Genomic DNA, 15,205 nt, shown 5'->3' with positions numbered 1-15,205 from the left:
GGTGCTGGTAAGAACAAGGACTCACGGAAGGGAGGCTGAATGCTTGTCTTGTAACAGCTGCCAGCTGTGAGCCTGAAACACAGCAGGGCACCTTTCCCACCTCCTGCCTCCCCTGAGGATTCCACAGCTGCTCCCAAGGAGGGACAAGATACTGCACAGAACACAGGCTAATCCCATCAGGCAAAATCTAACCTGCCTGCTTGGGCTTTGTCTCCTGCCACGCAGAGAAATAAAAGCTCCACGTGTGAGATATCAAGGGATTATAACCACAAAAAGGACAGGGGTGCTTAGACAAGAAGCTTGTCTTTCAGCTAAGTTTCAGGCTTATGATTTTTCAGGGGGCTGGAGGGTTGCACTGAATTTTCACTGAGCTGTGTATTAAGGGTTATATTGGAGGAGAAGTTTCTACCTCAGTAGACCCCAAACCCCACACCACTCTGTTTGTGTGGAAAACTTGAACAATTACAGAACTCTGGAGCAGAAAAACCCCACTGCACCACCCCTGAATGCTGAACTTTTCTAAGCCAAACCCTGGGAGTCAAATCAGAGGAATGGAGTTCCTCAGCAGGAAAGCTGATGGTAAAACATTGAGAAGCCACAATTCCCCACTTTCAGTTGCTACCAAGAAATCACACGGCTCTTTTACAACCAGCTGAAAAGCCCAGGGTAGTGTAGATACCCAACTATTGCAAGGCAAGGACTCTGACTGGACTAGGCAGTACCTGTGGTATCTTTAAGGAGTAGCAAGTAGAGCCTGCCTGGTCATCTCCAGCCACTTGTATGCTGGCTGCCACAGCACAGTTCAAACCCTAGAAAAGGTCAGAACCAGCAAAAACACGGTCTCATTTCCCTGCTGTATCTTGCATGGTCTGTGCAAGATACAGCAGGGAAATGAGATTACCACATGGCACAGAGAAAATAAAGCCTTGGTTCACTTGTTTTAGCTGAAAGAGGAGAGGAAGACACACATTGCCAGCAGGCTACAGAGGATCTGCACCACAGGAAATGGTCACTTCTGGCTTCACAAAGCATCTGTTGATCTAGTCTGGGGTGCACATCACACCAGAGAAGTCTTTGGTGCTTTTCTTAAAATATAAAGAATGAGAAGAGCTCTCTTTGGTAGCTTTCTCTAGGAAATCTCAAAACATGAACAGTTTTATTAGTCTGATCCAAAACTGGAACTACAAGTCAGATCTACATGTAAAAGCAAAAGTCATGAATGCGTTTGATGTATTTTAAGCAAGACACTGAACCACAGTTCTTATTTACAGATCAAAGAAGCTCCAGCAGTGTCCTGAAACAATCTCAGTGAGAAATGCCAAAATCTGATTTCATCCATGTCCATGTGTTGCTTTGAACTCGTAATTCACAGAATTGGTCACTATATTGAACTAATTATCAAGCTTAATGCGTGCCAATTTTGATGGCTCTGCTCCCTTATAAAAAAAGTCAGGTCTGAAGGGAAGTGGAATGATATACTGGAAGATGTGCAGCCTTCATTGAAATCTGGGGAGGAAAAACAATCAATATACCAAAAACATCCCTTCTTGCCAAAGCCCAAACATAATTTACTTTTTTAATTAGTTACTGCAACACAGATTAGCAAAATAAATAGTTTGCATTAACCAATACTCTAAAAAAATAAAGTGGTTAATTCCTCCTCCTTCACAGGAAAAGTTTCTTGAAATGGTTAAGTGAAAAAATATCTACACTATCTAAAAATCTAATGAAGCCACATATTGTACATGGAAGTAAAACAGTAATTTCACAGCACAGCCTAATACATTTAAATTGAAATACTAGCAGCAGTGAAAAGAAACCCTGATAAAGTATTTCTGCAGGCAGGAATATAGAAGCAAAGTCTGTTCAGATATCAGTGAAGACTTAAAAACTACTTTTTTTGGCAATTACTCACTGTGGTTGGAAATTATCACAAACACTGGTTTGCCAAAGAAGCGATTTCAGGAATCACACAGCTTAGGCTATAATTAAAAAGCAATCTTTGGGAAATAGGTTATTACCAGTATTTAGTAGCTAATTTGTTCGTTAATGCCTTAACAAAGCTCTCCTCTGATTGCAGTGGAGGGAGAACAACTTCAAGAGGATTATTTGCTATTAAGACTTGTACTCAATTATTCAGAGTGCTGCTGTGCTGCAATTACAATGGCAGAGCAGTCATCAGGAAAGCTGGATGGATCCAGCCTGTGCTGCAGCCAGCAATTCCCACATGCAGGGACTCTGAATTTTGAGGATAACTTGCAGAATACCCTCACAAATTTGAGTGCTTGCTGATTTACAGAGAGATGCAAGCTCAGTGTTCCTTAATACACATTTTATTTTATGGGGATTTTCCCCCCCATATTAATTTCATTTGTGAAGGAGCAATTCCATAACTGCTGGAGTCTCTAGGTAACATTATTCACCAAGATAATATGATACTAATTTGGTTTTCCTTCTGACAATACTTCAGAAAGCATCTTCTGTCAAATTCTATGAGTACCGTATTTAAGTCACATTATGGGAGATAAACATGACAGTAACTTAGAAATATATGCCAAGTATTGACAGGTTATAATTGACTCAAAGCTGCCACCAGTTGTCACTGTCTCCTGTCATAGTTCCTGTCCTGCTGATCAGGACAAGGAATTCAAACCTCACTAACCCCAGATTTCAATTCTGTCTTGGGAACCACAACAAGCAAACGTCTAGGTAACAGGACTGAATTAAGAAATCCAAACTTACCCATACTTATGAACTGCTTTTCCTGCCAATAATACATCTTCAGTCTCTTATTACTGCATTTCAATAGCAAAGACAAAAATCAGGGAAATCAGGGAATACTTTTAACAACATAATTGAACCTGAGACACAGAGAGACAATTGAACCTTTCTATGTAAAGGTTGGTTTGGGGAGCTGTTGCCCAGCTGACACAGGAGCTCAGGAAGCCTTCAGCTGCAGAGCAAAGCAGAGAGGCCCATTAATCATATTTATCAAGACTGTCTACCCTGGATTTCATGCAGTTAGGGGAAATGTGCTATTCTACTTCAGCAACAAGGAGTGAGGCTAAAACAAACTGACCCAACTGCATGGGTCATTTCCAGAAATAGAAAGGATATCAGCAGCACAGCTGCACAGGCCAGGAGGCAAAATGCTGGGGCAAGAAACATCCACTGAAAACTTCTGAGGTATGTAGCCAGCGGCAAAATTAATAATGGGCTAAATTTTGCTTTAATTGGCATTCAGTACATTAAAGTCAGCAGGACAAGATTCAGTTAAGTGCCTTATGGTTTTGTATTTCATGAGCTTCCTAAAATGTTTTATTGCACTTGATATCAGCAAAAGCAAGAAGGAAGCAGCTAACCTCCCACTCATGTATGAGCTTATTATTTATTCTGATGCTCAAGGAACCTTCTTTATTTGCCCCTCTCTTTTACATTAAGAGACTGTCCAATGCCAAATGCAACCACAGAATACAATGTACTGGCTGTTCTCCCATGGGAAAGCAGGGGTAGTATCCTGGCTTATGATTCTCCCTCTTTTTGAAGCTTTGCTCTGTCTGAAAGAGCATTGAAATGTCTCAGTCTCCTCAGGACAGAAATCTACCCCTGTCACAAATTGTGCATCACAAGCAGCCTTTAACTGGGAAAGATTCAAGCCTGGGATAGCCAGATCTGGCAGAGGGACCCCAGCACTGCAGTCATGCCAAAACACTCAGGGCAAGCTCTAGTCCTGCTGGCTTTGAAAAGCAAGAACACAATTTTCACATATTCAACCAACATAATAAGAAAATGTGCAGAGTTTATGCTTTATTGCCTTCCATAAAATTAACAGAAAAATAAAAGTGAGATAAGAGCCTGGTTTAATAGCACTATTTCCATCTGCAGTACACACACCAGGCCTGCTCTACCTAAGTTTCTATAAAAATTATGAAAATCGTGTTACCAGCCTGCTCCACCTCCCACAATATGCAATGAAATACAGTTGCATTTCCAACTATATTATCACTAAGAAATGACGTGAGATTTTCAAATTAAGGCACGCACCACATTATCCCAAAGATTATAAATTTTGTTGCATTTTTCTTAGAAACAGATAAACTAAAGAAATGCAGAATACGAACAGATGTTGAAGTAAAATTTGAAATAGATTACACAGCCCATGAAACCTCAGCACGCATACTGCCAGGTGTTGGGATCAGACATTCTCCTTTCTCTTTTTCATGGCACATGGGCATTATTCCATGGGGCAGGAATACATGGAGAGGGCTACAGACCTTACATAACCTATTTATATCAAACGAAAACCTCATCAGAGCTAAAAAACAGCGGCGCATAAAATCATTCCCAAGATTCCCAAGCTAAACCTCACAGAAGCCAGTGCCCAGGAGTTGCACAGGGCTGGTTCCCAGCACCAAATGGACAATTTGAGATGCTGAGCTGGTTTGCGGGCTGGATGGACGCGGCAGCCCCGGATCCGCGGATTTCACCCCAAACTCCGCCCGGGGCCGCCCTCTGCTGCCCGAGCGCGGCAGCGCCAGGGCAGGGAGCCACGGGAATTCCCCATTCCCCCCTTTTCCTGCCCTAAATCCTCACTGCAAGGGTGAATTCCTACCGCACTGCCGAGGTCCCCCTCCTAAGAAAGCTGTTTCGTTTATTCCATCCGCTAAAACCAGCCAGTTCTGGCATAAAATACCCTGAAGCGAGGTATGGCTTTCAGTGTTTTCTCTTTTGAGGGGCACTTCTCCAGCACTCAAAACAATGGGATCAGTTCATATTTCCTGCTAGATAATAAGCAGGTAGTCTTTCAAAATAATTGAAGTATGATGTGTCTTAAACACTTGGAGGAATTGTTCTTGTGGCACTCTCTCACAAGTGCTTCTCTTGCCATTCTTCCAGTCATCAGCATAATTGATAAATTACATAAGCTCTGTGCCACAGATCTGGTTTCTTTTTCATACCTTCACCATAATCTTTGGGTACAGGTTCAAGTATCAGATTTCTGATTCTTTAACTGTGCTTCTGTTTTTAGCAGGTGCAGAGAAACCAGAAAATAGTACTCAAAGTACGAAAAAACAGGTAAGTGCTATTAAAATTGACAGCAGCGTGATCCTGCAAGTGGAAGTCTTCCACTCTAAAATCATGTTTTGGTCTACTTCAGGCAAGAATTTCATCCTTGAAAAACAGTCCTGTACTTTCAGGAAATTGCTAAATTGCTTGCTGTTCCAGACCAATCACACACATTTACAGGACTAGTTGCTTCAGAGAGTCCAAGACCCTTGGACAAGAAATTATTAAAAGCTATACCATATTTTACATCTAGAAGTATCCACATGTATATTTGTATATATTTTTATATAAATATATGCCCTACACATATATATCTTTCTGGGGTTAGAGACTTACCCACTTCAGCACACACAAGCAGAAGTTCCCTCTCCCACCAACAAAATGTGGCCTTCACCAAAAAACAGCCCAACAAACCTCCAGCCATCAGCAGGATGGATCTACAACTTAGCAAAACAGGAACTGAGACCTACAGAAAGTATTTACACAGACAAAATACAGTTGTCCATGTTGGAATGCAGCTGAGGAATTAAAACTAAAAGCCACCACTCAGCCAAAAATTCAAACCATTCTGAAACATGTAGAAATCAAAGCAATCAGTGTAGCAAATAGAGTTCCTAGGTTATTTAAAAGCCAAAAACAAATCAACAAAAAAAAACACAACAAAAGAAGCAAAAATATTACAGCACAAAGAAAACCAGAAATTTTTCTTCATACTATTATTTTCTTCCCAACTTATTATTGCCCACAGTGCTGCTACCCACCCACAAAACACATTCCTACACCATGAATGCTGCATTTGCAGAAACACTTTAGCAAGCTGCTTTGAGAATGTATGGAAATGGTATCTTTGTTGGAAGCCTGGAGCAGGACACGCTTCCTGCAAGACTCTGCTTGCATCCACATTGAGCTGGAAAGAATCTGCATTATCAAATCACAGCCCCTGCTTTGAGTGCACATGGCTTTCCAAGTGGTTTTCTCTTCAAAGACCCCAGCTGCAAGGCTGTAGCTCTTAAAATACAGAAATACTCTGCATATATGGAATTCTTTTCTTCTGAATGTACCCCCTGATGTCAGGGAGGTGCAGTGACTGTGTGCTCCACTGGTAAACAGCACACCCCTGGCATCAAGGATGGCTGAATTCTGCTTCTGGCCAGTCTGTATGGACACTGCACCTGGCCTGAGCAAGAGAGTTCAACCAGAACATCTTGGTTGTAAACATGCTTGACCAAAAAAAAGCCAAAAAAACCTCATTCCTTCCTCCCAAAAGTCAAGGAATTTGCTTTAGGATTCTGTCCACCATTCAGGCGTGACATAAAACCTATTTCCCACAACTGGTAGATTAGGAAAACCAGGGTTATTTTGTAGTCTGTAAAAGTCATTTACAACTGCTTTGTGAGATCTCCATTTTCATCTCCAAGTACTATTCCAGCATTTGCAGAGAATGGTATGAGCACAACCTACAGCAGCAGAGTTATTCATTTTACCCATTTATTGCTGTTCCAGGTCACAAACTAGGGTGTGCCTGAGGCCTTATCCCAGAGCATGGACTTGTGTCTGCTCCCACCCCTCAAGAATCCTCTTTAACCCTCACAGTCCCCTCAAAATGCAAATCCCTTGAATATTGACACCAAGGATGATACAAGTGGTACAGGAGCTGATACACCTCCAGTGATGGACTTTCCAAGACAAAGTGATCTTAGAGAGGGAAGCAGGGACTTATTTTTCAACTTCCTCCCATTAATCCTGAAGTCAAATAAGCTCTGCACAATTTTCCACAAAGCTCTTTAATCCATTTTACAGCCCCTATCCCTTTCATGAGACTGCTGATGCTCTGTATGGAAACACCCAAGCCAAAGAAAGGCTGGCTGCTCAGTAAGAGTCAAAAACCAGTGTTACAGCTCCTGCCTGGCAAATTCCTGGTTAAACCTAACCTATCTAAAGTCACAAAATAACAGAAAGCCAGCTCAGTTTTCCAGAAGGTAACAAAAGACAGATACTGCACATATTTCACTAAGGAGGATGTTTATTTTTCCAAATATTGTATTAAGATAGTGTCCTGTTTGCCTGTTTCTATCGACATCTGCTCTGTAATACACAGAGAATGACAAAAGATCAAAGTTTTAATTGTGCAAGTGAAAGAATGTATTAATAACATTCTTTCTGTCCTACAGCAACAGAGATAAACTTAAAAAAAACCCCTCTCTAACAGCTCAGAGAACAGGATATTTATATAAAGATGTCCTAACAAAAGAAAAGCATGCACAACTACCTTAAATGGATAAACAAACTCCCTGTTTGCAGTGTGCCCTACTGAGCTCAGCCCTCAGAAATCCTCTCCAACCCACAGTCAACAGGGTCAACATATCTCAGCTGGGTTTTACATCTTTATACATCTTTTATACCCTTTAAAATTAGGAAAACTCAAGCAGGTGTGCCTTTAAGGCCCATTTTGCTGCTAGTTGCTTTAGTTTTCCTCTTTGGGCAGTAAGTTGCTGAAGAGAGTTTTTTGTTGTGTTTTTTTTTGTTTGTTTGTTTGTGGGATTTGGGGTGGTTTTCTTTTGTTTGTTTTTGGGGTTCTTTTTTACTTCTAGCTCCTTCCTCATCTGCAAAGGCTGCACTGCAGGTCCCCCTTGCCCTTGTGAGCCACACCTTGTAAAAGGACAGCAGTTCTGTGGAACACATAGAACAAGCAGTGCCTCCTCCTCAGGAGATGTTATTCCTGCTTGGCTCTATGGAATCTGCTGCTGTTTGTCACACTGCTGCCATGGCACACCTTGAACTGGCTGTCCCTCTCCTCCCAAAGTTATTCTACCATTCCCTCCTTCCCAAGACAGCAGCAGTGCCTTTATCCACTCAGGGCTCTGCATTGCATTTCCTGAAGGGAAAATCACAAACCCCAAACCAACCCACAGCTGCTCTGCCTTAAAGAGCTGGGACTGCCCAAGGTGACAACTGGGCTACCTCACTCAAACCAAAGCCAAGAGGGTGTGCTCCCCAAGTGGGTCAGGTTTGTCAGGGGTTTCCTTTCAAACTCACAGCTCTGAGATTTGAAACAACATTGACAAGTAAAGCATCACTGCCACCTCCACCTGAATGGAGGCCAACACAAGCAGAGTTTGAATTGTCTCAGAAAAGCCCAAGAGGACAAGCTCAGCCAGGGCGACCTGCACAGCCAACACTGACATTTGAAAGTGACTCTCAGTCTCTTTCCAAGACATCTGTGAGTTAGAGAGCCAGTCATTCTCCATCCCCTTTGTCTTAAAGAAAGTTTAATATTAATTTAGCTCCTTTTGAATCTACTTCCAAGCTATAGGCCAGGCCATCTGCAGTATTTTGACAAGTGACAAACTGGATTAAAAGCACACGGAACACCCACTCTGGACTCACTCACTTCTTCCAAACCATGGTAATTCAGGACAGAAGGGACACCAGATTTACTGAGAAGCTGCAACCTGCATACAGACATGCCACTGAAGTAACTCACTGTACACGGGGAAATTGGACAAAGCACTTCCTTTTCTTTTGGGCTGTCCCCTCATTTACAAGAACATCCTCTAAGACATCTGCTGGAGTCCTGTAACAGGAAGGGAAATGGAAGAGCTCCAGTGGGAACTCAGGGGTTTCTTTCTTTTTCCCATGAACTGAACATTATGGAATTTTAACAGATGTTCTACTTGGTCATAGTTAATAAAATGAATTATGCAGGAATTAAAAATCTGGCTCCATTTGCCTATATAAGATCTCAGCAGCAGAACTCCATTCCCATTTAGGAATTCTAAAGGATTTGCAGTGGATTTATAGTCTGCTTCTGCCTTATTATGAGATGGCTGGAAATTTTACCAGTTAACTCTTCTCTGTTGTGGAAAATGTGAATAAATTTACCTGTTCATTGATTGATCTTAGTAGCACGATCCAGTTTCCACAGTGCTGCACACTGGCACACTGCAGCCATAGGAAGGGGCAATTCTCACTTGGATTTGCTTTGGAAATGACATCATGGGAATTCCACACCATTTCACAGCCTCTGATTTCTGCCATTTATTCAAAGTCTCATTGAGCAACCTAATAACCATACTCCCACTTTGTGCATTATTACAAAAGCCTTCCTCTTGGAGCACAGATGTCTCTTTCAGGCTTCTGCTGCCAACAGAATGGTGCACTGCACCTCACCTCCCTTTCCATTTCAGGATTAGTTCAGTGTAACTCCATCAAAGGAAGATGTAAAGACCAAAATGTAATGGAGATGTGAGAGAAGAGGCACCAAAAAGGTGAAAAGAGTCACAGCCAAAACTTTCAAGCCTGAAGGTTCACTCAAAGTTATTTCCAAAAGCATTATGTATTTAGCCATCATCTTTCTCTTCTAATATCCATCTGCTCAGAAAGCATTCTGAGAAGATAAAGGGGATAAGACAGAGTGAGAATCAAAACTGAAGGATGAAACCTTGCACCAGCACAGCAGCTAAAGCCAATTACATGGAGCAGAGTAAGGCTGTCCTGAAAAGATCTTCTATACTGAAGCAAGAAGATGAGAGATGAGGCTTCCACATCACACTCCATTTACAAACAGACTTCTTTTCACTGAAATTCAATCAACTGGCAAGCAGATCTCTGTCTAGAAATCTTCTTGATATAATACACAAAATTTTATCCCAATGCAACAGCTAAAATTATTCTCTCCTAAACTCTAGCTCAAGAACTTTGCCAACACAAGAATATAATAATCTGAAAAGCATCAATATTCCCAGCCTCTTCCAATTTTTTTTTTTAATGAAAAATCATGTATTGAAGACCCTCTATCCAAAAATTCCCACTCCATTATAACTAAACAAAGGGGTTTGTGTAGGTAGAGAATCAAATCATGAAAACAAACCTTGTAAGTAAAAAAGTCTGCTGGAATTAAGTACCACATGATATATGCTATGTAGCTACCAGGATGTGTCTAATAATGAATTAATATAGATTTTTATCTGAAAATAAAGACCCTAAAGGGAGAAGTGTACTCAGAGAAGGAAAAATACCAAGATTAAATGTCAGACTTAGAACAGCTCCAGCTGAAGGTGCAAAAGCTGTTATTCAAGTGGACATTGCTTTGCAAAATTTAGTGTCAGAAAAATGCAACAGTCTTAACAGTGTTAAATTCAAAGATTTTTTTTCTTTTTAAACATCACCTATGATTTGCTTCATTTTTAAGGGAAAGCACATTTCATTTAGTAATCATTTATTTCTCATTCTATTGGACAGATTCTTCCAAAAAGCAATACTTCAACTGAAATCAGTTCTGAAGGATCTTTTATGAATATACAAAATGAAGAGGACTCCCATTAAATTTCCAACAAAGTGTTGCCATTTTGAGTAAACAAAGTTATCTCAGCAGGGTCACACACTGTGCCATGAATATGGTCTGCAAATTAATTACCACCCTGACATATGTCAAAACAAATTTTAAGGAGAATAGCACACAGTAGCAACCATGTGCTTTATCTACCTGTTAGTATGCAAAATCTGTACTCAATGGGATCTAAATTTATTCATTTATTCAGAACCCCTCTGAGAAATCAAAATGATTCGTATTCATTCGCCTTTTTTGCCCGTCAGCAAATGAAATCTGAGTGAATAACACATTTAGTGAGCCAGAAAATAAGGACAGGACAAAGCTATGGTGGGGGTTACATTTCAGAAAAGCAGGTGTCATCTTTGCACAAATAACTACTTTTTTAAACTCTCAGAACTGCTAAAATAAACTGCAGTGCATTGGCATTTGTCAGCACTTTAAGGAACACTAAGTTTGGTGTTTCTTGTTTTAGGTAATACCCAGCTTTATTCTGTACTTGTAACAAAAGCTGGCCAACATAACTGTCCTGAAAACAGTTTTCAGCATGAAGAGAGGTTTTAAAAAGCAGAGCTATTGAATGAAGATTAAAAAGCCTCTGCAACTGGCTTTATCATCAGTGGCAACACAGACAACAGATCTGAGCCTGTGTTTAAAACAAAAGAGGGAAGATCCAAACCTACCTTTAGGTATCCAAACCTGACCTTTATCCACTTGATTTACACGAGGAGAAGACAAACCCACACAGCACATCCAAAATGTGCCACGGAGAGCCCATCCTGGACACCAGTGGCTGTGTCCAGCCACGTGCCAGGACAGAATTCCTCCCTGTGAGGGTGAGGAGCCCCTGGCACAGGGTGCCCAGAGAAGCTGTGGCTGCTCCATCCCTGGAAGTGTCCAAGGCCAGGTTGGACAGGGCTTGGAGCAACCTGGGATAGTGGAAGGGGGGGGATAGAACAAGATGGGTTTTTTGGTCCCTTCCAACCCAAACCTTTCTGTGATTTTATGTTTTGCTAGGAACCAATTGATCTCTCTACTTCAGGTACATGTACATCATGCAATTTCTGTTTTGTCAGAAGATGATCTCTTTGGATCTGATATTGAAACAATTTTAGACAGGGAGTTTATCAGTATATTTTTCTACTTCTTTTATAAACTGCCCTCAGTTCACACAGCATATCAAGCACTTCCATGACACTAATCCTGGAATTCACAGTACATTTATGAAAAGATTTTAGTTTAGGAACTATTTTCTTCTGAGTGGGCCAAAATATTTTTAGCCCTAATTTTTTTTTTTTTTTCTAACAGTGAAATACTTTTGATTTAGAGTTAAGTAATGCCACATCAAATCTGCAGACTGGGTGACTAAATGCATTTCTTTCACAAGTTAAAAAAAAAGAAAAAAAATTAGAGAGAGCACAATCCTCTCTATATACAGATGACAAATAATCCCTTGGCATCTGCTGACGAATATATTTAAAGAAAGCCTAAATCTGTCTGTGCTAAACTTGGCCTGATGCCACTAGTTCACCATTGTTGGCATATATAGTTCACATGATGCAATCACAAGACTTGAGAAAGTTTCCAGCACTTTAATTTATGGTTTTCTCATGTTAACATATACCTTTCCATCCTTTTTCAATTCACCAGCAAAGAACTGGGAGACAGGATGGCAAATGAATTTTTGCACAAATCAAAGGTTTTCTTAGTGCTCATTATCAGTGCTTTATTTTAATTTCAGGCTGGTAACTTATCTAGAATGAAATATGCTGGGATTTAGAGCTTAAGGTTAGAGCAACTGATCTCAATTGTACTATTATCTCTTGTTAGAAAACTGAGGCAAAGGAAGCAATTGAAAAAAAAATAAAAGAAGAAAAGACAAGTGTTTTACCTCTCTTAATACGGTGCTTTTATAACCCCGATAAAGGCCTTGAATACCCTGCAAAGCAACAAAAGAAAGCATCATCCAGGGGGAATGAGTTTGTCAAAGGCCACAATTTATTGGTGATTATGAGGCAAGCATTACAGCCCTAAAGTGTCACACCTCAGCTTCAAACTGACTGTATTGATTATAACACTGTATACTGTATTCCATTATTTACAGTGCCACAGGGTTTTATTTTCACCTCCTTAGCCTTGATTCAGAGCCTTTATCAAGACAAATGTTTTATATTTTTAACCAGCTGAAAATACTCAAAACAATTAAAACTTATTTTATAAGTGCATATAAAATTATGTTGTTTATTATTACAGGGCACTTAATTCAAGTGTTTGGCAAGGCTTATGGTTCTCTAGCCAGCTATATGGAAAGGGAAAAACATATGGTTTTGACAGAATCAGCTTTTAAAGGAGAATCAAGACACAGAAAGAAGGGTGCAGGGTTATCACAACAGTTTCCATTTGAAAGCAAATAAAAATCAAGTGGATCATTTGAAGGTCATATTTATGTCTTCCTTTCCCTGGGTTTTACACTTAGAAACTATATTGTACTATTTTTCTCCACACTGTTTTTAGGAGCTGCTTTCTCTTATGGAACACAGCTTGAAAATCCCCCCCTGTGAAACTCTGCTAAAACAGACATGAACAGGTTTTCACAGGAGGGATCAGCACAACTCCTGAAAAGAAGACAAAGGCCCTTATATTTGCAAAAGTAACTAATACTGGATGAGCACTCATTTCCAGAACTCCTCCTGGCTCCTCCAGAGCCTCTCTGAAATGCTGCCTTTTGGACATCTCCTCCAAAGCCTGCTTCAAAAACTGGGAACCATTCAGCAAACTGCACACAGAGACTCAATGTCCTGCCCCAGACAAGGACTGTGTGCATAAATACAAGCACAGCTTTGGAATCTGGAAGCTAAATCCTTTTTTTTTATCCCAAACATCTTCAAATGTAGGTATCTCATATAAAAAGAGGAGAAAAAAAGAGTTGCTTGAAACTTGTCCCGGGGGGGAGGTGTGGGTTTGGTTTCCTCAATCATAACATGCCAATCACTTTTAAGAACAGAAGAATAGATGGAAAAGTGCTGGGAAGGCACAGAACTGGAATAAAGTTGTAGGAATGCTTCTGGACATGCATGGCACTGAGTGGGAAGGATGAAAATGTTGAGGAATTTTGCTCTGAACTCACCTCATGGTACAAGGTGTGGGAGAGAATCCGGAGAGTGCTCGAGGAAGGAGAAACCTGGGCCCTTTGCTTGACAACCTCGGATGGAACCCGGATGAGACAGGCAACCTGCAAAAGAAATGGGGGTCAGGCAGCAACTGCTGGCTTCTCTTATGTAGCAAACACTCCTTCCAGGAACAGAAACCTGACAAATGAGGAAATCAGGTTTGTAATTATAGGATTTAAAAGCTGCTCATGAGCAGCTTATGTATTTGTTCTGAGAGCCATGTACTTTCTGATCACAAAATTATACTAACAGGAGCATGGATGCATCCTTGGAATTTTTAACTTTGAAAGCAACAGTAAATTTGAGTTGAGAAAATCACTGATAAAACCAAAATTTGAATCCATCCTGTCTTCTGGCAGTCACAGGAATTGACTGTTCCCATTCCACAGGACTGTTCCCCCCACTTTCACAGACTTCAAGTAGAGATTCAGGAAAGAGCAACAAATTCTTTCTTTGGTAATATCTTTGTGCCCTCTAGTGACTGATAGAGTAGCCATTCTGGTCACTTTAGACATGACATATTCCAAGCTTTACCTTAAAATACACACCATGCTTCATTCAAGGTGAAGCACTGGATTGATCCCTTCCTGCAGAATGAATTTCTGCAGCTGGATGAAATACTGTGGCTGCTGCCACAAAGCTCCAGCTTTGCTGAAAAAGCCAGGCTTGGATTTTAAATGTTCACCTTGAGGTAGGGGTTAAATTAAGCTTGTGTGCACATCATTTCATAGACTGAGGATCCTGCAGTGTGGGAGTTACAAGCCTCTCATCAGCACTTAAAATTTTAAGCAGAGTTCGTCCTCAGTTAGCTCCAGGGATACTTAAAACAGTGATGGGACTGGTGGCAAAACTCTGCAGACCCCACAGGCCTTTGCCAGATTTTTAGGCTGCCTTGAGCCCATCCTGTGCTGGGCTCAGGAACACACCTGAGACACAAAGGTGATCACAGAGCGCTTCAGTGCAGAGCAGCCCAGGTGAAAGCTGTCCAACTGAAGTGGCAAACCAAGCAGCTGACTGGGAAATCCATGTGTGCCAAAGAAAGTACAGGAATTCACTGGAGATTGCAGACACAGTAACTTAAGTGGTCATTTTTGAGTAACATAGTACAAGGTTTAGGTTTCATTTTCACAAAGATACCAAGAAAAAATCTGTTATCCTGTTACATTCATACAAGTTTACTGGACAACAATATCCAAAAGTCATTACAAACAGATCTAACTCCATGTGCTCTTCAATTCTCAGGGTCAAAAATAACAAGTGACCCCAATCTGTCAAGAAAATAAGAACTGTCACGTTTTTTTGATAGTTCAGCATAAATATTTATAGAACTTCATGCTTCATAACACTCCGTGTCCTTATATTAGCTTTTTATTCCTTAAAAATATGGAGGCATGAGGAAAGCTTTAAAAAGGCTGGGATGAAAACAATCTAGTCAATCAAGACCAGACAAAGAGCTCAGCGTGGCTTCCTGACATCTGGGGTGCTGCAGTTTTGGCAGGAGAAGGGTGGCTACAAAGTAATGTCTCCATTTCCCCCTGACTACTTGGGGTGCATTTCATTTCAAATTAACTTTGATGTCTCTTCCATTTGAATCTGTGCTTACAAGGGAGTCTGTGGCTGCACAAGAACAAAAACAATG

The 15,205-nt window shown here is 40.8% G+C and overlaps 1 protein-coding gene across 1 annotated transcript in view; it reads right to left on the bottom strand.

Moving 5' to 3' along the window:
• The window catches only part of SLC25A26 (solute carrier family 25 member 26), an 82,459-nt gene that overhangs the window by 50,491 nt on the left and 16,763 nt on the right, over nucleotides 1-15,205 (bottom strand). The window contains exons 4-5 of the mRNA XM_039734100.1: nucleotides 13,524-13,628; nucleotides 12,288-12,335 (exon numbers count right to left, since the gene is read on the bottom strand). Of these exons, the coding sequence (XP_039590034.1) occupies nucleotides 12,288-12,335; nucleotides 13,524-13,628 (153 nt within the window). The remainder of the gene's footprint in view (nucleotides 1-12,287; nucleotides 12,336-13,523; nucleotides 13,629-15,205) is intronic.

This window comes from Passer montanus, unplaced genomic scaffold, assembly GCF_014805655.1.
Source record: "Passer montanus isolate IOZ18808 unplaced genomic scaffold, ASM1480565v1 scaffold9, whole genome shotgun sequence".
NCBI classification, from domain to species: domain Eukaryota; kingdom Metazoa; phylum Chordata; class Aves; order Passeriformes; family Passeridae; genus Passer; species Passer montanus.
This window is presented reverse-complemented; position numbering and strand designations above follow the sequence as displayed.